At 50.0% G+C, this 22,358-nt stretch overlaps 2 protein-coding genes across 3 annotated transcripts in view; one reads left to right on the top strand and one right to left on the bottom strand.

The window, feature by feature from the left end:
- ZFPL1 (zinc finger protein like 1) overlaps positions 1–493 on the bottom strand; it is an 8,003-nt gene extending 7,510 nt beyond the window's left edge. Inside the window, exon 1 of the mRNA XM_073658604.1 lies at positions 218–493. The gene's annotated coding sequence lies outside the window, so the exon portion shown is untranslated. The remainder of the gene's footprint in view (positions 1–217) is intronic.
- On the top strand, positions 469–22,358 carry CDCA5 (cell division cycle associated 5). Of its 2 annotated transcripts, none has more exons than XM_073658606.1 (7): positions 469–874; positions 2,856–2,923; positions 5,326–5,388; positions 13,069–13,188; positions 13,928–13,966; positions 14,967–15,461; positions 20,005–22,358. In XM_073658606.1, exons 1-7 carry the CDS (start codon positions 844–846, stop codon positions 20,083–20,085), a joined length of 897 nt encoding a protein of 298 aa, XP_073514707.1. In that variant the 5' UTR covers positions 469–843; the 3' UTR covers positions 20,086–22,358. The 2 variants fall into 2 exon arrangements, with proteins under 2 accessions (XP_073514707.1, XP_073514706.1); XM_073658605.1 differs by having other exon boundaries at positions 471–822.

The raw sequence follows: 22,358 nt of genomic DNA, 5'->3' as shown, positions 1-22,358 counted from the left end.
AGCCTGAAATGGCTGATAATAGAGAACACTAGACGGATTACATAGACTGTATGTCTTGATTGCTAAAAGCAAGACCCCACAGTGATGATGCAATGTACATCCCACCCAGTGCCATCAGCAGGTGTGGAAGCCTGGGATGGCTGATAGCAGAGAACAATAGATTGCATAGACAGAATGTCTGGAGCCCTGGTCACACACAGAGGGGTTACAGCCTTACCTTACACTGCCAGGGTCAGTCACGCCCCACTTCCGTGTTATCTCCTTGGTGTCACTGTGTCTTATCCTTTCCGCCCCCGCTCCCCATTACACTCCACAGCCGGTGACTCTCGCCCTTCACCCCCTCAAGCTGTTTTCTATTTTTCCTTCCCCTCCACCAAGTCTGACTTCTATCTGCCACGTCTCTTCCGTGTGACAGTGACAGCCTCGGTGTCAGGGCGCAGCTCACTGCTCGTCACTTCCTCCACACGCAATATGGCGGCGGATTGCATGTAGTGACGTCACTTCCTGTTCCGGGAGCAGAACGGGCGCGCGGGACATTTGAACGCGCTGCTTTCTCCGATCTTGGCAGCAGAGATTGTGGCTTGTGCGATGGTCGTCGGGTTCAGCTTTATATAGAGTTGATAGACTTGTAGGAGGTTTTAACAAAGAGGAATCCAAAAAGGAAGCTGCGACCTGGGAGTGGTGTGCGCGTTATGTAATCCGGTGCGGTACCGGAGCGATATACTGTCATCGTGTCCTCGGGGAAGAGATCTGGAGCCGCTGCCATGTCTGATCGGAAGAAGAGGGGCGGCAGCCGAGGGACGGTCACCTGGGAGAAGGACAGTGAGTGTCCCCTGTGCTGTGATGTCCCCCATAAAGGCTGCACCCAGGGCAGGTGGGGGCCACAGGGACCTGGACTATGTCGTCGTCCCCCCGGCCCGAGCTGTGTCCGTCGTCGTCCCCCCGGCCCGAGCTGTGTCCGTCGTCGTCCCCCCGGCCCGAGCTGTGTCCGTCGTCGTCCCCCCGGCCCGAGCTGTGTCCGTCGTCGTCCCCCCGGCCCGAGCTGTGTCCGTCGTCGTCCCCCCGGCCCGAGCTGTGTCCGTCGTCGTCCCCCCGGCCCGAGCTGTGTCCGTCGTCGTCCCCCCGGCCCGAGCTGTGTCCGTCGTCGTCCCCCCGGCCCGAGCTGTGTCCGTCGTCGTCCCCCCGGCCCGAGCTGTGTCCGTCGTCGTCCCCCCGGCCCGAGCTGTGTCCGTCGTCGTCCCCCCGGCCCGAGCTGTGTCCGTCGTCGTCCCCCCGGCCCGGCCCGAGCTGTGTCCGTCGTCGTCCCCCCGGCCCGGCCCGAGCTGTGTCCGTCGTCGTCCCCCCGGCCCGGCCCGAGCTGTGTCCGTCGTCGTCCCCCCGGCCCGGCCCGAGCTGTGTCCGTCGTCGTCCCCCCGGCCCGGCCCGAGCTGTGTCCGTCGTCGTCCCCCCGGCCCGGCCCGAGCTGTGTCCGTCGTCGTCCCCCCGGCCCGGCCCGAGCTGTGTCCGTCGTCGTCCCCCCGGCCCGGCCCGAGCTGTGTCCGTCGTCGTCCCCCCGGCCCGGCCCGAGCTGTGTCCGTCGTCGTCCCCCCGGCCCGGCCCGAGCTGTGTCCGTCGTCGTCCCCCCGGCCCGGCCCGAGCTGTGTCCGTCGTCGTCCCCCCGGCCCGGCCCGAGCTGTGTCCGTCGTCGTCCCCCCGGCCCGGCCCGAGCTGTGTCCGTCGTCGTCCCCCCGGCCCGGCCCGAGCTGTGTCCGTCGTCGTCCCCCCGGCCCGGCCCGAGCTGTGTCCGTCGTCGTCCCCCCGGCCCGGCCCGAGCTGTGTCCGTCGTCGTCCCCCCGGCCCGGCCCGAGCTGTGTCCGTCGTCGTCCCCCCGGCCCGGCCCGAGCTGTGTCCGTCGTCGTCCCCCCGGCCCGGCCCGAGCTGTGTCCGTCGTCGTCCCCCCGGCCCGGCCCGAGCTGTGTCCGTCGTCGTCGGCCCGGCCCGAGCTGTGTCCGTCGTCGGCCCCCCGGCCCGGCCCGAGCTGTGTCCGTCGTCGGCCCCCCGGCCCGGCCCGAGCTGTGTCCGTCGTCGGCCCCCCGGCCCGGCCCGAGCTGTGTCCGTCGTCGGCCCCCCGGCCCGGCCCGAGCTGTGTCCGTCGTCGTCCCCCCGGCCCGGCCCGAGCTGTGTCCGTCGTCGTCCCCCCGGCCCGGCCCGAGCTGTGTCCGTCGTCGTCCCCCCGGCCCGGCCCGAGCTGTGTCCGTCGTCGTCCCCCCGGCCCGGCCCGAGCTGTGTCCGTCGTCGTCCCCCCGGCCCGGCCCGAGCTGTGTCCGTCGTCGTCCCCCCGGCCCGGCCCGAGCTGTGTCCGTCGTCGTCCCCCCGGCCCGGCCCGAGCTGTGTCCGTCGTCGTCCCCCCGGCCCGGCCCGAGCTGTGTCCGTCGTCGTCGCCCCGGCCCGGCCCGAGCTGTGTCCGTCGTCGTCGCCCCGGCCCGGCCCGAGCTGTGTCCGTCGTCGTCGCCCCGGCCCGGCCCGAGCTGTGTCCGTCGTCGTCGCCCCGGCCCGGCCCGAGCTGTGTCCGTCGTCGTCGCCCCGGCCCGGCCCGAGCTGTGTCCGTCGTCGTCGCCCCGGCCCGGCCCGAGCTGTGTCCGTCGTCGTCGCCCCGGCCCGGCCCGAGCTGTGTCCGTCGTCGTCGCCCCGGCCCGGCCCGAGCTGTGTCCGTCGTCGTCGCCCCGGCCCGGCCCGAGCTGTGTCCGTCGTCGTCGCCCCGGCCCGGCCCGAGCTGTGTCCGTCGTCGTCGCCCCGGCCCGGCCCGAGCTGTGTCCGTCGTCGTCGCCCCGGCCCGGCCCGAGCTGTGTCTTATGCCCCTTCCTCTCGCCCTACAGGTGTCACTCCTCCTGCTAGAAGATCCCAGAGAAATTCTGCGTCTCTCAACAAATCTGCAGACACCCCGGTGAGTGTATGGCACAGACCTGTCATATATGTTGGGTGTGGGCAACACTAGCCGATCACTGAGTCATTAAAGGGTTTGTCCTTGCCTCGCTCTCCAGTGACAGGTGAGTGTGACAGGTGACGCCTTGTTAACAACCTGTCAGTGGCGCCTCACATTGCAGAGACGAGTGGGTCAGGACACAACCTTTAAAGAGGAACCGTCCTTTAAAATCAATAGTACACTTGGAAATAAGTAACTTTGTATTAGATCTTATCAGAGAAATTGCATATTTCTCCTCTTGGACTGATCAGTAAGGCTGTGTGCACACTATGTGTTTTTTAAGCGTTGCCGCAGCGTAATTTCTGCCGCGGAAACGCTTAAAAACGCTTGTTAAGTTGTCTGCAATGGTCCCCAAGGATAATCCGCATGTGCTGTGCACATGCTGCTGAAATTTCCGCTGCAGATTATCATTGTGGAAAAATCCGCAACATGTCCATTAATTTGTGGAATCGCGGCGTTTTAGCCGCCATTGACTAGTCATGCTGATATTAAGCGATTCAATGCGCGGATAGTACCTGGGTCTGGAGAAGAGGAGACTCTCTCTCCTCCAGACCCGGGTACCATAGTACCTGTAGTTAAAAAAGAATTGAAATAAAAAGTAAACATATACTTACCTTCTGATGGCCCCCTGTCTGCGCCTGGCGGCGCTGCTGGCTCTTCGGCTGCTCGCGGTGGTGTACAAGGACCTTCCATGATGTCATTTAGTCATGTGACATGTCACGCAACCGCTGACGTCAGCGGTCAGGTGATGGTTGCTTGACCTGTCACATGACTAAATGACGTCATGGAAGGTCCTTTTACACCACTGCGAGCCGCAGAAGACACCGGACGCACCAAAGGAGGAGACCGAGGGCCATTGGAAGGGGAGTATAATGTGTTTTTTTTTTTTTTTTTTTACTATTGATGCTGCATTTGCCGGTTACATGGATTTATATAGTGTGACCAAGTTGTCAAGCACTTTTCCAAGTGATGCTAAAATCACTTGGAAAGCGCTTGACAACCCTCATGCGAAATCACATGTGCAAAACGCTTCACTTACGCTTCTACCTGGCAGAAAAAACACATGTAAAATCTGCATGCTTTTTTTCTGCCAGGGAGACACAGAAACGCTCAGGAAAAATCTGCATCAATTCTGCATCGTGGGCACATAGCCTTATTCTCAAAATTCTAAATTTACAGGTAAAATCTGTATTCAATGAAGACAGATAATTACATTACTGAGATAGGAGATGGCAGTTGGTGCTGATAAGATTCTATGTAGATGGGAGAAGAGTAGGGAAGATCTGCCCCATCTGCATAGACTCTTATGAGCACCAGCTGTCATTTCCTATCTCAGTAATGTCAAAATCCTTCACTGAATACAGATTTTACTCTTGAATTTAGAATTTTTAGAATGGCTGATCAGTCCAGGAGGAGAAATGAGCAGATTTCTCTGATAAGATCTTTTACAAAGCTGCTTAGTTTTATTGTGCACTACTTGTTTATGGAATAATTCAAATATCGGTTACACTTTAAAAAGTATGTCATTTTAATTTTTCATAAATCAGTAGTTGCAGAACAGGCAGATAGTTGGCAAAATAAAACCCTAATAGTCTTGGATAACCTGTCATGATCCTATAGAGGAGGAAAAGCTGGACAGATGAATATATAACGTATTCGTACCATAAGACACATCTAGTTGTTAGAGGAGGAGAATAGGGGGGAAAAATTATATACTGATTTAATGGATACCTGTAGAAGTTTTCGTGCAATAGTCTCTTCGAGCATCGGGTGGGACTGTAGGTGTTGTCTTAGACTCTGCCCCTCTGCATTTGTACAAGCCACCTTTTTTAAACTTTGTGCTAGCGCCACCTATGCCACGGGTGGTGCTTGCGCACATTCAAGTCCTGGCATTCTCCAGCAAAATGGCGCCGGAGGCGGGGTTCATGCTCAGATTAACCTCCGATGGTTTTCAGCAAAATGGCGCCGGAGGCGGTGCATGCTCAGATTGGGGTCTCTGCTCAATGACAAGCTGAGATCTCGATTTGTGCATGCACCGCTAGCGGCGCCATTTTGCTACACACCGTAAGGTGGCCTCCTCCGCTGGGACACCCCCTCCTCCCAGCCCAGGGCCTGCAGCATCGCCCCACTCCTGCCAGTGATCTTACTGCCCCAAAGCGAGCCAGGTGAGCTGCATTTGGATTATAAGTCGTACCCCCATGTTCCTCCTAAATTTGAAAAAGTGCCTCTTATAGTCCGAAAAATACGGTGATTTTGGATTTTGTTACTGTACTTTAGGACTGTGCATAGACAGCTGTTAATCACACTGGTGCACAGAAGTGAGAATAATACAGTTCTCCCATCTTACATGTTCTTTATTCCAGATGGCTGCGCCAGTAATGAAACGATCCATCACCGCTAAGAAAATCCTCCCTCGTAAAACACTGGTGAGTTAATTTATTCTCTTTTACCTTGGACCATAATTGTCTTTCTGCACTGATTTTACCCCTGTGACATGACAATATTTATTTTCCAAAAATAATGGAGTTGATCTATGTACAGATCTGTCCTCGCATTTCCGCTTGGCATCAGATATCCTGAAATAAACAACTATAGGGGAAAAAAAGTCAGAACTGTTGGGCTTTGTTTCCGCTATATGTTTGTGAGCGACGCTGTATTGAATTAGTGTGATGAGAAATTGGAGTCCTTAGTAAAGTTTGCAGAAGGGTAAGGATAGACATCTGGAAATAAATTACTCCACTCAAAAGGAAAGTTAAAGGGATTGGCCACTTAACTTTAAAAAAACATGACTTTGTGGCATCTACAAATATATAAGGGACGTGACTAGACTCCTTTAGAGGGAACCTGTCACCTGGTTCATACTGCCTAAACCGGTGACGACTGCCAGGTATGTTTCAGAGTCCATATACTTTAAAGATCCCACCACGGATGAAAGGAATAGACTTGACTAGTCCGGTGCGCCCCTGGACGGCTTTTCTCCGTGCCACTGCAGGTGATTGGCAGATCTTTTGCATAGCTAGAGACATGTTACTCATCTCTAGAAATACCTTAGAGAGCCAGATGGGGGCGACACCAGACTAGTCTTGTTCATTCCTTTGGTCCTCTGCCATATTTTCTAACTATTTTCTCTGAAATGCTGGATAATTTCACAAAAGATATATACCTGTCTGCAATCGTGCAGCAAGGTGCTGATTCTTGCTGCCGAGGTTTAGACAGTATGAATCAGGTTCCCTCTAATTAAAAAAAAAAAAAGTTTCCAGTATGAAGTTTTGTTTCAATAGGAAGAGACTGATTGACAGGTCTGGTCACATGATCCTCAGTCAGCAGCCAGGAGCGCAGGTGCGAAATTCGGTTTGTGATAAATGCTGTATTAAAAAGTGCTGGAGGAGAACCTATAATACTAGTAAGCACCGCAAAATCATCTCCCCCAACACATCTGTTAAAATAAGGTGGCTAACCCCTTTAAGGTTGCCATATTTGTGAGATGGCTATATGCCACTGCTCCTGACTACCCAAAGGCATGTAAACTGAGGTAGGTAGAAGAGAGAAACCAGTATCCGACTTGTCTAAATCAATAACTCTGAAAAACAAAGGATGAGGCCTACTGAAATCCAACATGTCCAATCCTTCTTTCCCTAATGTTTGGCACCTTAGGATATTCGGGTTGCCCCTATACACTATGTTGGTCCACTGTTCTCTATGGAATCAGCAGACATTTATATAATGTGTATGGACAGCTTCAGAAGATCTCTCAGCATTATGAAATGGTCCATTTATTAGGGTAGATCAGCGGCTCGTAAGTAAGGACCCTCTTTTACATGGGCCGATGCAAACTGCAGGGGGAGGAATGATTGTTAATACAATCGGTTGGTTCCCATATAGTTTACATATTGTCGGCAGCACATCTACGGTTTCCATGGGGAAGGGGGGGGTGCTGCCAACAATCATTTTTTAGGCCACATAAAAGATGCTGCCTAATTGGGAACTAGGGTTCTTAAGACCCATTTTTCAGCTGAGGGCTTTCGGTAAGGGCCCATCTACAGACTGATGTTGGGTTTTTTCATAGATGTAATGGTAAAATGGGACCAATATCAAAAGCATCTCTTGAGAGGGGATGTCATCCTCATATTGAATCATAGCTCTTTTTTCCATTTCAATTTATGATGAAACTAACATTCTATCTGACCCTGGTTGCTTTATGACCTCCTGCTGTGAACAGGTAATTGAAGTAGGTCATCTGATGGAGATCATGAAGTCCAGACAAAGTTTGTACAAGAAGCTGGGAGGTGTGACTTTTCTCGCCTGTGGAAATAAATTTCGGCTCTTCAAAGCCACATTTGAGCAAGAATGTCAGACAGGATGGCACTGTTTCAAGTTATGAATATTTGGGTTTTTGTGACCAGTGTGGGTTCTATAGTTATGGGAGACATATTTTCGATTGAAGTGGTGAACATAATGCATTTACTTACATCACTGAGCGGCCTGCGCATCAGCTCCCAATTAATATCTGCTCCCTGGATAACGTATATCCCATGTTTCCTTTTTATAGAAAGCTAAGATCATGATGGGAAATATGGCATTAATATCTCTCGCCTGGGACCTTCAGGGGGTAGATATCCTGAAAGATGGGGTTCTCTTAATTTTTGTGACAGGAGTAACATCCCATTGATCAGCCCCCTCTAAGCTCACCAAGTGGAGGTATGGGAGTGACTGTTATCTAATAAAAGCAGATTCTGAATGATAACCATTGTTCAGCACTGGGAGATGGAGATCGCTGTAGAACTGCTCCATTTTCCTGTCGGAGCGCTCTCCTCCCTAAGATCTGCACAGTTTCCGTGACATCAGATCTGGTAATTTTCTTCTGTTTATCTTTTTTATTTTGTGTGATTATATATACTCTATTGCTTTGTCCATTTTCTAATGTCTTTTGGTTATTTTTATAAACACTGACTCATTTTTGGGATTAAATATATAATATTTAATAACTTCGAGAAGAAGTAAATTTGCGCTAGTGGTAGTGAACAGAAGGACGGCACAAGAGATTTTGAGTGCAAGGGATAATTTTATTTAATCGAACATGTGCTTAAAAATAGCTACCGTATATTCCGGCGTATAAGACGACCTGGTGTATAAGACGACCCCCCTACTTTCCTGTTAAAATATAGAGTTTAGGATATATTCACCGTATAAGACTACCCCTTTTCCAATGCATACCAAACACCGGTAAAAATTAAAAAAAAACAGATTTGAATTTAACATGGTCCTTTTTTAATTTAAATTCTTATGACATGCAGGTATATAGCAGGAAAACTGTCACTCATAAACATATTAAAATAGGGGGGACCCCACGTCATTTTTTGGGGGGGTCCCCCATTCTAATAGCTAGTAAAGGCTAGGTATTCAGCTGGGGGCTGATATTAGTAGCCTGGGAAGCTCCGTGGGTATTACCCCCTTCCCAGACTTCAAACATCTGCCCCAGCCGTCTGCTTAACCTCCGCTAGAGACTATAATGATGGGGGATCCCACGCCAATTTTCTTTTTAAAAAATCCTTTATTTTAACACTAAATGACAATTGAGGGGTTAATAAAGATGCAGTCCCTAAATTATTATTAATTTTGTAATTAATTTTTCCCAAAAATGTTGACGTGGGCTTCGCCATATTTTTGTGTCCAGCCAGGTACAGCAGGCAGGAACGGGCTGCCCCCAACCACCAGCTGCCTATTTGTACCTGGCCGGACACAACAATATAGGGAAGCCCTTTTTTTTTTTAATTATTTCATGAAATAATTAAAAAAAAAAAAGACGTGGGGCTTCGCCCTATTTTTGTGTCCAGCCAGGTACAACTAGGCAGCTGGGGGCTGGAATCTGCAGCGCAGGGAGACCCAAGCTTTCTGGGCCCCCCCCGCTGCAAATTGCAGTCCGCAGCCACCCCGGAAAATGGCGCGTTCATAGAAGCGCCATCTTCTGGCGCTGTACCCAACTCATCCAGGGCCCTGGTGCGGTGGCTCACTGGGTAATAAAGGGGTTAGGGCCAGCTTGGCATTATCAGCTGGCCCTAAGCCCGAAATTCATGGGGTCACGCCAATATTAGACATGACCACCATGAATTTCTAGTAAAGTAATTAAAAAAAACACAACACCCAGAATAAAGTCCTTTAATTGAAATAAAGACACAATTTTTTAATGTTCTAAATTAAACCATACTTACCGTCACGCCCATTCCAGCTGAAGCCAACGATCTCCTGCAATAAAAGTAAAATAATAAAGCAACCTCATCCTTACCTTTCCATGGTTCCCAGGACCGGTCCAGCTCTGCTACATTCACATGACAGGCTGCACCGCAGCAGAACGCTGCCGTTCAGCTTGCCATGCGGCAGACACTGAGAAGCGCAGGCATGCTTGTGCTCCTCAGTGTCTGACTGTGACGGCATCCAGATGAGCCGAGATCATGTCCAATGAACTCGGCTCACCTCATACACGTCACTGACAGCGTGGGAAAATTCTCCTGCTCCCCGCATGCGCAGTAGAAGTTTCCCACGCTGTCAGTGACGGACGTCCAGGAGGTGAGCTGAGTTCATTGTCGGCTCATCTGGATGCCGTCACAGCCAGACACTGCAGAGCGCAAGCATGCCTGCGCTTCTCAGTGTCTGCGGGATGACAGGCTGGATGGCGGCGTTCTGCTGCGGTCCAGCCTGTCATCTCGATGTAGCAGAGCTGAAGCTGTCGTGGGAACCATGGAAAGGTAAGGATGATGTTGGTTTATTATTTTTCTTTTATTGCAGGAGATCGTTGGCTTCAGCTGGAATGGGCGTGATGGTAAGTATGGTTTAATTTAGAACAATAAAGAATTGTCTTTATTTCAATTAAAGGACTTTATTCTGGGTGTTTGTGTTTTTTTTAACTTTTACTATGGGGTTAGTAATGGCGGTGTCTTATAGACGCCTCTCCATTACTAACCTGAGCTTGATGTCAGCTGGCATTATAAGCTGACATCAACCCCAGCCCTATTACCCCCTGCCACCGCACCAGGGCAGCGTGGAAGAGCGAGGCTAAGTGCCAGAATTGGCGCATCCTATGGATGCGCCATTTCTGGGGCGGCTGACGGCTGGTGTTTCTAGCCTGGGAGGGGGCCAATATTCATGGCTCCCTTCCTGGGCTATTAATATCAGCCCCCAGCTGTCTGCCTAGCCTTTGCTAGCTATTAAATTAGGGGGGACCCCACGTCATTTTTTTTTAAATAAATCCTTTATTTTAACACTAGATGACAAGTACAGTAACCAACACTGTCACTGTACTTCATATATATGTGACTGACATGTTTCTATCTATCTAATCTATGTGTGATGCTCTATTCTGTCTGTTATAAATTGTCGGGTACCGCTGCTGAATTGCCGGCCGGCTTTTTTAAAGAGACGGTGCATGAAAACACTATTATTTGTTTTAATAAATCCTTTACACTAAATGACAAGTACAGTAAGCAACACTGTCACTGTACTTCATATATATGTGACTGACATGTTTCTATCTATCTAATCTATGTGTGATGCTCTATTCTTTCTATTCTAAATTGTCGGGTGCCGGCTTATGCCGCTGCTGAATTGCCGGCTTTTCATATATTGTCACAGAAGCGACGCGAACTTCCCAGCTCCGGACACAGCGCAGCGCTTCTGTGACAAGTGAAAGCTGTCGGCACAGAAGCCCTGCGCTGTGTCCGGAGCTGGGAATACGCAGCGATGTGTCAGTTTCAGCACAGAAGCGCTGACTGTCTGGACCTACCGCCGCCGTATTTTAACTCCCTCCACCTTATATTAACTCCGACATGGCAGGGATACGGCCACGGCAGCTTATTAACACCCCCAGAGTATCCCCGCATGTCAATTTCTGAAAGTTCAAAAGCATTACCGGCGTATAAGACGACCCCAGACTAGACAGAAGATTTTTCAGTCTTCAAAAGTCGTCTTATACGCCGGAATATACGGTAGTTAAAATTATTCAGACTCAGTGAGGTCACTGGGTCGGATATAAGAATAGGTATTAAGTTATAAAATCGATAAATAAATCGGTGTCCACTGATACAAGGTAATCACTGATTGATAAAAATAGGCCTTTTTCCCTCGTAGTCTGAGGATGTTCGGTTGCAGTAGATGTATAAGGAGGCAAAGGCTTGTATAAATATGGTATACTAATGAGCGATGGGGGAAGGGGTAGGTATCTGTTTGTCTGTGGTTACCTGATACTGGTGCCTCGTATGGGGTATGGAGGTTCACTGGTGGCACGTGTTTGTGCCTGGGAGGGAGGACGAGGAGTACCTAGAGTGGGGTACACAAAAAAATGTATGGATAAGTGGGGGTGGAACTCGACAGAGATGTCTCTGCTGGACTCTGAGTTGGGTCGTGAGTTACCTGTTCTTGGTATGGTACTCAATAGACTGTGGTAGTAGTTGGCTGTTGTTCCACAGTAGCACTGCTACCGGTGTGACAGTCAGCAGGCTGTGTAGATAATATTGGATTCACCGGAGCAGTACTATAGGGAGTGAGAGGAGACAAGTATTAAGAATAGGGTGCAGGGCTCAAGGGTTAAGATACTGGGTTCGAAGGGGGCAGTTTTGGATTAGTTACCTTCTAGAGGGTAGCGGGGGTGTCCTGATTATTTTGGATGACTAGGAGGTATCGGTCCTGGTCCTTCTTGGAGAGAGGTAGAGGATATGTCACACACGGCTGTGGGTTGATGATCTGAGTTAGATCTGCAGGGGAAGGAATAGGGATAGATCATAAATGAACTGATCTAGCTGTGGTACAAGCCTTGGAGACAAGAGGTTTAGGGTTACCTGTTTGTAGGTACAAGGGGCATCCAGGGACGTCTTAGACTGAGCTGGAGGTAGTAGTCCTGGTCCCTTGTTGAGTGGAGGTAGCACGAGGAGGTCAGAAGTAGGATGCAGCAAGAGGCTTGTACTAGCATGTAATGCCTCTGTTCGCTGTATAGAGATCTGTAGGGAGGGGGTGTATCTGTTAGGGTATCACTGGGTTGTGGCTGTAGCCTCCAGTTTTTACCCAGAGATCGTGGTTTACCTGCTTCGTAGGGATTAGGGTGTCAATAGTAGATGCTGGTTCAGGTCTCCGTAATGTAGATACAGCAGGGTGCTGTAGTAGGAGGCTATAGTTATGTCAGAGGTAACCAGAGATAGGAAAACATAAGCCTCCTGCTGTATCCTATGTTGGGTGCACCAGGAGGCTCTGGCTGGAAAAAGTGGGTGCCAGATTCAGCAATAGGGAGGGTGGCTGGTGCAGAGCCCAACTGAAGGGGTTGATAGCAAGTACTGCGGGGAACAGGGAAAAACCGTTAGAGGGTCAGCTGGGTACAGTATGGACTTGGTGGGGCAGGGGCCCATTGTTACTTACGGTCTGTAGAGGGCTTTACCGTCTGGGGGTGGTCGAGGTCCGGAGCGAGAGCGGAGTCCCGGCCGGTGACTGCCGCGTGCTCGCTACTTCCGGGTAGGAGGAGGAGAGAGAGAGAGAGAGTGTATGTGGAGAGCGCGCGAGAAGGTGCGCGTCTCCAGGAAAGCGCGCGAGAGGGGGGCAGCGTGACGTAGGGTCACGTGGTGTGCAGCGTGCACAAGGTACGGAGGCCTGTGGGCGCCTCTTTAGCTGGGTTAAGGGTCAGTCCGACGCGTTTCAACAGCTGCGGCTGTCTTCCTCAGGGATGACTAGCTATTTTTAAGCGCATGTTCGATTAAATAAAATTATCCCTTGCGCTCAAAATCTCTCGTGCCGTCCTTCTGTTCACTACCACTAGCGCAAATTTACTTCTTCTCGGCTATATCAACACTTATTTGGACAACCCTGGTTCCCTGTCCACAAATTTGCTGCCACTAGTAGTGACGAGCCCACAGCGCCTCCTGTACCCATATACTAACCACTATTTAATAACTTTGTTTCACTTGCTCCATAACCTGCTCCCCTGAAGCCTCATGAGGCCATACGTTACCAGAAACCTGTATAACTGATTGGTGGTGGCAGCTAGTTTTTCCTGGGTTATTGCAGAACTTGACAGTGTCCGTACCATAGTGTATATATTATTATTTCATAGCTACCTCTTTCTTTTCCAGGCTGCACTTGTCTCTGCTGAATCTCAGTCCAATGCTACATCCACGGTAGAACAACCCAGACCTTCCTCTGGTTCTGCTCGACCCAGCGCTGTACAGGCTGCACAACAGTCCACCCCAAAAGTAAGTATTTCAAGGAATCCTGAGGAAGGCCGATCTTATGCATCTGAATATTGACACCATTGTTTGGACCTGTGAAACGGCCTAGTGCTTACAGAAATCTGCTGTCGTGTGTGTACTCGCTCCTAGGCAGAATACACATGCAGGCACAGAGCCGCACCACACCTATAGAGCTAACACTATAAAATATTGCATAACTTAGAGTAACCGTCATTTAATTGCTTTTCATAAATTAATAGTTCACGAGAAAATAAGAAACTTTGTAATATATCTTATCCAAGGAATCTACTTCTTTCTCCATCAGGACTGATCTTTTACAATCAAAATTCTCAATTCACGGTCAAAATCAGTCCGCATTGAAGACAGACTTTCCAATTACTGAGATAGATGACAGTTGGTGCTCATAAAGTTCTATGAAAAACTTGCAGCGGAATGTCTGACGGCCTCTAGCTCCTCCCTCTCCATAGAATTTGTAAAGCACCAACTGTCATCTATCTCAGCAGTGTGAAAGTCTGTATTCACTGAATACAGATTGTACAGATTTTACTTATGAATTGAGAATGAATGAAAAATCAGAGAGGAGAAAGAAGCAGACAAGATATATTCCAAAGCTTCTTATTTTCACGTAAACCAATGATTTATGAAATAGAAATTAAAACAACAATTACTCTTTTAAGTTTGTGAAAAAAATTAATTTGTCGAGAACTTTGCAAATTTTTACTAAGTTTTTTTTCGATTTTAGGTGTCAAATGTTGCTGCCGCTCCTAGGAGAAGCGCAAGGGTGAGTCCAGCCGCAGTTAAGTGCGTTAGTCACCATATGCTGCTCATAACTACCGAAATGCAAGCCTATAAAAGAGTATATTAAACCAAAATATCTTTATTAATTAAATGAAATTAAACCAAATAATTATTAAAATAAAGTGCTGCTATGAATTTCAGGGATACATAGTATATCTTTTCATCGGCTGGATACACAAGACATAGTGCTATCATAAATGTCTAGCATAAACCTAATTATAGAGAGAATCACTTAAAATACAATTTGCTCAAATAGTACATCCATCTAGACCAGGTCAATGTGGCAAAAATCACTCCTATTGGTGACCTGGTTCAGCTATATGAAGGACTTACATGTAGTACTGCTGATCAGATATTATACCCGTGCGCCCCAACGTGCGTTTCGCCTTTTCTTCTTCATCAGGGGGCATAACAGTGTATATAGGCAGCTGTGTGAGGGTTCACAATGTATAAAGGGTACTCGCACTGTATATAGGGGGCCAGGTGGGGGCTCATACTGTCTGCATATTAAATTCTGCTCAATGTTAAGTGACACAGTTAATAATAAGACACAATTATAATATTGAGCAGAATTCATTTCAGTCTGTTGGTTTGACAACCCCCCACATCTGTCACGGTCTCTCGTGTAGCCCCCTGGGGAAATTGCCCACCCCTGATTTAGACAGCCGGAAATGTTTACAGTTATATGTACCTGCAGATTACCGCTATGCCTGCAGGTATATTCAGTTTTGTTTTTTTTTGGGGGGGGGGGGGGGTGTTTGCTGACAGGTTCCTATTTTAAAGTGCCCCTTTGCATGGGCCATTGTTTCTAGCTTCTACCAAACCAAATCTGCCCGTTTATATGAGAGATCCAACACCTCGATCATTGGGATCTAAACTGTTTTACTAGATTTGCTTTCTTCAATCCTGGTCCACTCTGGATTCTCTGATTCTCAGCTCATGCAATCACTTCTAAGTTCTAACAACTTGTTATTCCCTTACAGGTGTCTCCTCACACCGGGAAGGAGAATGCAGTGCTTGACAAGTCCCAAGACATTGCGAAAAGTGTCCCCGACCAATCCACAGCCTCTAAAATAGACGTCCTGTCTCCTATTCTTCTGAACGTCCCCCAGTCACCTACCACTGATGACCGGCGGGAGGTGATGTCTCAGAAGGTCCGGCGCTCCTACAGCAGGCTGGACATGTCTATGAGCGGCAGCTCATTTCTGTACAGTCCCACCAAAAACTCTGATTCATCTGACACCTCCACCCCAAACTTGGCATCAAAACCGGGCCGGAAGTCACTTTTTGGATTTGCTAAACTGAACACAGAAGATGATGTGGAGAGCAAGAAAGATGGTGAGAGAACGAGACAGACATTTAATGAGAGCTCAATGGGAGCCTCCATGCGGCTATCTGCGGAGGAGCCGGATCTGAACATCCCTGGGGTGGTTCTCGTCAAGCAGAAGAGGAGGAAACGCAAAGTTCCACAGATTGAGGTATGGGTGGCAAACGTGGACTTATTTTTTTTGTGATCCATTGTTAAACATTGTGTGAACTTAAAGTAACATAAGATGCTGAACTGATCTACAGGAAACCACTTGGTCTTTCCATATATATCACCGGAGCGGTATAAAAGGGAATCTGGCACCTGGTTTCACCCTCCCAAACTGTCCCTAACGAGTTTTTAGTCTTTTTAAACTCCTACCGTATTTTTTGGACTAGAAGATAAGCCTTATTATGCGACAATTCTGGGGCGACTGAGGGCTGGTGTTCTTAGTCTGGGAGGGGGACAATATCCATAGCTCCTTCCCAGCCCATTAATATCCGCCCACAGCTGTCTGTTTAGCCTTTGCCGGTTAGTAAAAATAAAGGGGGACCCCCACATCCATTTTATTTTTTTTTTTTTTTGGGGGGGGGTCCACTTTTTACTAACAAAGGCTAATCAAACGGCTGTGAGCCTATTAATAGGCTGCGAACCTTTATGGCTAACGGCTCACAGCTGTTTGCTTAGCCTCCCCAAAAAAAAGAAAAGGCGTGGAATTCCCCCTTATTTTTACTAACCAGCAAAGGCTAAACAGACAGCCGTGAGCTGTTAGCCATAAAGGTTCCCAGCCTATTAATATTTGCCCCTTCCCAGAATATTAACACCAGCTGTCAGCTTTCACTCAGCTGATTAGGAAAATAAAGGAGGACTCCACGCCGGTTTATTGATTTAATACATGCGATACAAAGACAGCGGATGCTAACTCTAACTCATCAGCGTTGCGCTGTTCACGGGGAGACCAGGCGAAAATGATGAGTATACAGGATACAGGTCCTGGGAACCGTGCGAACTGTACTGCTCCTCCCAGACACCGGTACGTGTCACACTGATGGTGCACATGGATGTTACACACGGATAGGACGCAGCACCGGTACTGTTTTTTCCAGTACCAGAAATATCAGGATTTATGAAAGAGCCCTAAGAGGGATTTTAGGCAGCTTAGAGACCTTATTAAAGGAGTTATCTGTTTTTGGAAAAAAAACCCTCTTCCCTGGCTGCAGTTTATTAAAAAAAAAAAGTACTTTCTTTACTCCCCCCTCCCCTGGTCCAGAACAGAGTCTCCACTGCTGCTCTCCACGGCTGCACCGTACGTGGAGGGGGATGCACGGGTGGCTGCACCGTACGCGGAGGGGGGGGGGGTGCACGGGTGGCTGCACCGTACGCGGAGGGGAGGGGTGCACGGGTGGCTGTACCGTACGCGGAGGGGTGCACGGGTGGCTGTACCGTACGCGGAGGGGTGCACGGGTGGCTGCACCGTGAGGGGAGGGTTGCACGGGTGGCTGCACCGTACGCGGAGGGAGGGTTGCACGGGTAGCTGCACCGTACGCGGAGGGGGGGTGGATGGGTGGCTGCACTGTACGTGGAGGGGTGTGGTGGCTGCACCGTACGTGGAGGGGGGGGGTGGACGGGTGGCTGCACCGTACGTGGAGGGGGGGGGGGGGGGGTGGACGGGTGGCTGCACCGTACGTGGAGGGGGGTAATGGACGGGTGGCTGCACCGTACGTGGAGGGGGGTAATGGACGGGTGGCTGCACCGTACGTGGAGGGGGGGGGGTAATGGACGGGTGGCTGCACCGTACGTGGAGGGGGGGGGGTAATGGACGGGTGGCTGCACCGTACGTGGAGGGGGGGGGGGGGGTAATGGACGGGTGGCTGCACCGTACGTGGAGGGGGGGGGGGTAATGGACGGGTGGCTGCACCGTACGTGGAGGGGGGGGGGGGTAATGGACGGGTGGCTGCACCGTATGTGGAGGGGGGGGAGGATGGACGGGTGGCTGCACCGTATGTGGAGGGGGAGGATGGACGGGTGGCTGCACCGTATGTGGAGGGGGGAGGGGGGAGGGGGGGGTGGATGGGTGGCTGCACCGCACGTGGAGGGGGGGGGGGGTGGACGGGTGGCTGCACCGCACGTGGAGGGGGGGGGGGATGGACGGGTGGCTGCACCGTACGCGGAGGGGGGATGGACGGGTGGCTGCACCGCACGTGGAGGGGGGGGGGGTGGACGGGTGGCTGCACCGCACGTGGAGGGGGGGGGGGTGGACGGGTGGCTGCACCGCACGTGGAGGGGGGGGGGGGGTGGACGGGTGGCTCCACCGCACGTGGAGGGGGGGGGGTGGACGGGTGGCTGCACCGTACGGGGGGGGGGGGGTGGACGGGTGGCTGCACCGGACGCGGAGGGGGGAGGGGATGGACGGGTGGCTGCACCGGACGCGGAGGGGGGAGGGGATGGACGGGTGGCTGCACCGGACGCGGAGGGGGGAGGGGATGGACGGGTGGCTGCACCGGACGCGGAGGGGGGAGGGGATGGACGGGTGGCTGCACCGGACGCGGAGGGGGGAGGGGATGGACGGGTGGCTGCACCGGACGCGGAGGGGGGAGGGGATGGACGGGTGGCTGCACCGGACGCGGAGGGGGGAGGGGATGGACGGGTGGCTGCACCGGACGCGGGGGGGGGGATGGACGGGTGGCTGCACCGCACGTGGGGGGGGGGATGGACGGGTGGCTGCACCGTACGCGGAGGGGGGATGGACGGGTGGCTGCACCGTACGCGGAGGGGGGATGGACGGGTGGCTGCACCGTACGCGGAGGGGGGGATGGACGGGTGGCTGCACCGCTCGTGGAGGGGGGGGGGGGGGGATGGACGGGTGGCTGCACCGGACGCGGAGGGGGGAGGGGATGGACGGGTGGCTGCACCGGAGGGGGGAGGGGATGGACGGGTGGCTGCACCGGAGGGGGGAGGGGATGGACGGGTGGCTGCACCGGAGGGGGGAGGGGATGGACGGGTGGCTGCACCGGAGGGGGGAGGGGATGGACGGGTGGCTGCACCGGAGGGGGGAGGGGAGGGACGGGTGGCTGCACCGGAGGGGGGAGGGGAGGGACGGGTGGCTGCACCGGACGCGGAGGGGGGAGGGGATGGACGGGTGGCTGCACCGGACGTGGAGCGGGGAGGGGATGGACGGGTGGCTGCACCGGACGTGGAGCAAACCCTTCAGTGTACAGATATAGATGTATTGATGAGTCTCTGCCCGGGTAGTGCTGAGGGCAGCAATCCATTATTGGATGGGGCTATTGGTTGCTCAGTGCTCGGGTCAATACCCGGCGCCAGCGGTGCATCACTCTATTATACATTGTGCTCATCGCCATCATACCATTATTTCATTGTACAGTCATATCGGTTCTGTGCAGCAGGAGGGATCTGCCTTCTCACAATGCTGGGAATCTGGTAAATTTCCAGTATAGAACTAAAACTAAACACAAATAACAAAATTTCTATGATTCCAAAAAAAAAAATGTTGTTTGTGTTTAAAGGTAATGTATTATCAGAAAATGAGCCAGGATTTTGTGTTCAGTGAATTCTTTTAAACGTTTTGGCAATGTTTCCTTTTTTAATATCGCTATATTTAAATATATGCAAAAAAAAATCTCACAATCATATTGGGCACTTCCTGAGCTTTACAGAAGAGTTTTCAGTAGTCTCATTATCATCAGGGGCAGGATTACAATGACAGGTAACGCCTCTGTACACAGCTGATAACACAGGATCCACCAATCACAATAGGTGATGTCACAGCTCACCTGCTCCCCCTCTCTTCAGTGACGTTGGCACTCGCACATTAGATGCTACGGCGTGAGTCAGTCTATTGCTGCTAATGGTCATGTTGATTTTCAGGAAGGACAGGAAGCATTAGTCTAGAAAAATCCCAGAGACCACTCCGTTATATATTTTATTTTCATCCCTTTATTAGGGACCACATATATGATTGAATGCATGTAGTTACATGCGCATCGGTAGCCATTGTCGCCCGTTTCATCCCCAATGCGGCACCGCGACACTGCAGTTGTGACAGTCTGTCGCACAGTGTTTGGTCACTTTTTTCTTTTTTTTTTTTTTTTTTTTTTAATCTTTTCAACGCAAGTCTATGGAAATCCAGAACAAAGGTCTTCAACCTCATTCTGCGTCCCATAAACTTGTATTGGGAAAAGTGAATTCTGGAACACAGCGACCCGGTGGGGTAAGAAAAGCTGTTACGTGATGCGGGAGTGAACACAGATGAAGGCGCCGACGGATGAGTATTACACTCACATACGAGATCCCTAACTGAGGGATAAAAAAAAAAAAAAAAAAAACAGCCCAAAAACACTAGTGGGGTTTTGACGGAAAAACCTAATTAAAACAATAGGTCATATGCTGATGGTACAACTCCTGTGATAGGAGTGTGTGGACTTACTAAACTATCCCATAGCGATAGGATAGGGGGGTTACTTATTGACTGCTGGGAGGTCCAACCACTGGGACCCCACTGATCCTAAGAACAGGGCTCTTTTCTGGCCATTGGGGTAGATCTATAGGGATCAGCGCCCCGGTTTTACAAGGGGCAGAATGGCTGATCACAGGCTTCTGCTGCTGGACTCCGGGGGGTCGGTTTTCTAATTTCTCAGATACAGTTTAATACATTTACGAGATCATGTAAAAATGATAATTTTTCTTTTTTCCAGGTTTCGGCCCTGGATGAGTGGGCGGCAGCCATGAACGCACAATTTGATGAAGCAGAGAGATTTGACCTGCTTGTGGAGTGACAGAACCGCACAGATTGGACTCTGCCTGTACATAGAATAGACTTGCTCCAGAACCATCTTGTCCTTTTTTTTTTTTTTTTGTATATATATGTATTTGTTGCCTATTTTACAGTGGCCGGTTCTTTTACTGAAGATGGATTGTGTTGTGTGCTCTCCATTACAGCTTTGATTTTTGGGCAGAATTGCCTACAAGATATTAAATGCTCAGCCTGAAAAAAAAAAAAAAAAAAAACTGTTAAAGGGGTTGTCCTGCGAAGAGGATAGGTAATAACTTGTAGATCGGGGGCCCAAACCCCAGGACTTGTAGTGATTTGGCAGAACTGGGCAATTTTATCCCCCTGCCACTGTGCACTGGCGATAAAGTATCAGTCGGACCCCCATTGATCACTTATGTTCACTGGAGGACCCCTTCACTGGATTTGTAACTGGTAACCTAATGGTGGCACTTTGTGAAATCATGGCGTGGGTGAGGGCAGGTAATTCCACCTCGAGATATAGCAGAGCTGACTTGGCGGTCTTCCTGTTACATCAGCATATGTATATAGTTTAACTGCAGGGGGGGGCAGGAAATATCCCCCCCACACAAAGTTTAGTAAGTTTACAAAACTCTTATATAAAAGTTTTAACTGAAGTTAATCAGTAAATTTACAACATGTCCCATAGTGAAAACTGGGGAAGGCATCTGGTAAACTGCAGAGTGGTCTATATTACCCTATAAAAATATATCCAGATCTCTCACATAAAGTAATACATGTGTAGGTGAATGAAGGAAACCTGGCACTCATTGACAAATAGAGGGGGGGGATGCAATCTTGTCTGGTTAAATAAGGGGATCGGACAGAGATACATTTTTATATTGACACAAACTTTTTTTTATGGTTGCACCAATCTTTGTTGTAAACTTTAAAGGAATAGAAAAAAAAATATATATATATATATAATATATTTTCTCTAAAGGAAATTGCATTGTGGATACATTTCTAAATTAATTTGCTTAGCAAAAGAAACATGTGTAAGTGGAATATTATGTATCTGCAGAGGACCTGACAGTGGATACATGCTGCTCGATCCACAGATGGCATGTGTCAGGCGCTGGCTGTATGATCTCGGCCAGGTATGTTTGACTCGAACTTTGTGGCGTATAGGAGAAAAACACCTTAAAAGCTGCCGATGACCCTCCTCAGTCCCCAGCGGTTTCTCCCCCCGTTTCACTGGAGTGACAGGTCTCTTCCTGTGTGCGTGTATAGAGAGAGACCTGTCCGTCATTGGCAGCCCCCGGCGACCCACCGGTCTGACTAGTCTCCCGGACGGCCTTTAAAATACCATATGTTTTTTCTGTGAAACAACGCAATGTCTCGGAGTCAAATATGTCTGGTTGAAATGATCCAGCCAGTGTTTGATCCTCACTGCCTGTGGATCGGGCTGCATGATGTATCAGCTGTCAGGTGCCATCAAAATGCTGAAAAAGTTTAGAAGTTAATTTAAAAGTTTAGAAGTTGATGGCACTGTATAATCTTGGGTAGAAGATGACCTGCCCTTTTAAGGATTTCTGTTACTGCAATAAATCCTCAACTAATAAAACATACACATCCATAATCCTATAAAAGTTCTGTAATACAAAGTCGCAGAATGCAGACGACTGCAATTATATTTGTCAAGATTCTTGGTTTTAGTGATTTTGCTCTTTTATACTTTTTTTTTTAGTAGTTGCACTTAACGGGTTTTTTGTATAAGGACAACTCACCACCTGTATTGCCTATTCAAACACTAAAGAGAACCTCCTGCATGATTGAGTATAAGGCATAGCCCCTACTAAGACGAAGTAATGATGGAAACACAATCTGTCTGGGAACAGTCGGGAGACCCCCGTACACATTAGATGGTCACCTAAAAGCGGTGGATTTGGCTGACTTTATTGTGTCATGAGAATTACGGCAGCTATACGATCACATACATTACCCAAGAGGGCGGTGACGCAGTTTTATTCATACATTTCATGCCAAATAGAAGAGCCGATCCTATCAGAATAAAAGAAAAGTCTTAAAGAATCTGTGCTGGTAAATGACATTAGCTGCAGCTCTACTCGTTGATGTATTCAGGCGCGCGCTCCTCCCCACAGGCGCGCGCTCCTCCCCACATGTCTGCACACTTCTGCTCTTGCATTTGCTTTCAGTGACTCCTGAATTATTCGCCACGGTTTCCATAATGAATGTTTCAACCGTTTTTCATACATCATATTTGTTACTTTAGTAAACCTAGCCATGCTCCATGAA

The sequence above is a fragment of the Phyllobates terribilis genome, unplaced genomic scaffold (genome assembly GCF_046119375.1).
Source record: "Phyllobates terribilis strain yellow unplaced genomic scaffold, ASM4611937v1 Scaffold_13__5_contigs__length_258822181, whole genome shotgun sequence".
Taxonomy (NCBI): domain Eukaryota; kingdom Metazoa; phylum Chordata; class Amphibia; order Anura; family Dendrobatidae; genus Phyllobates; species Phyllobates terribilis.
This window is presented reverse-complemented; position numbering and strand designations above follow the sequence as displayed.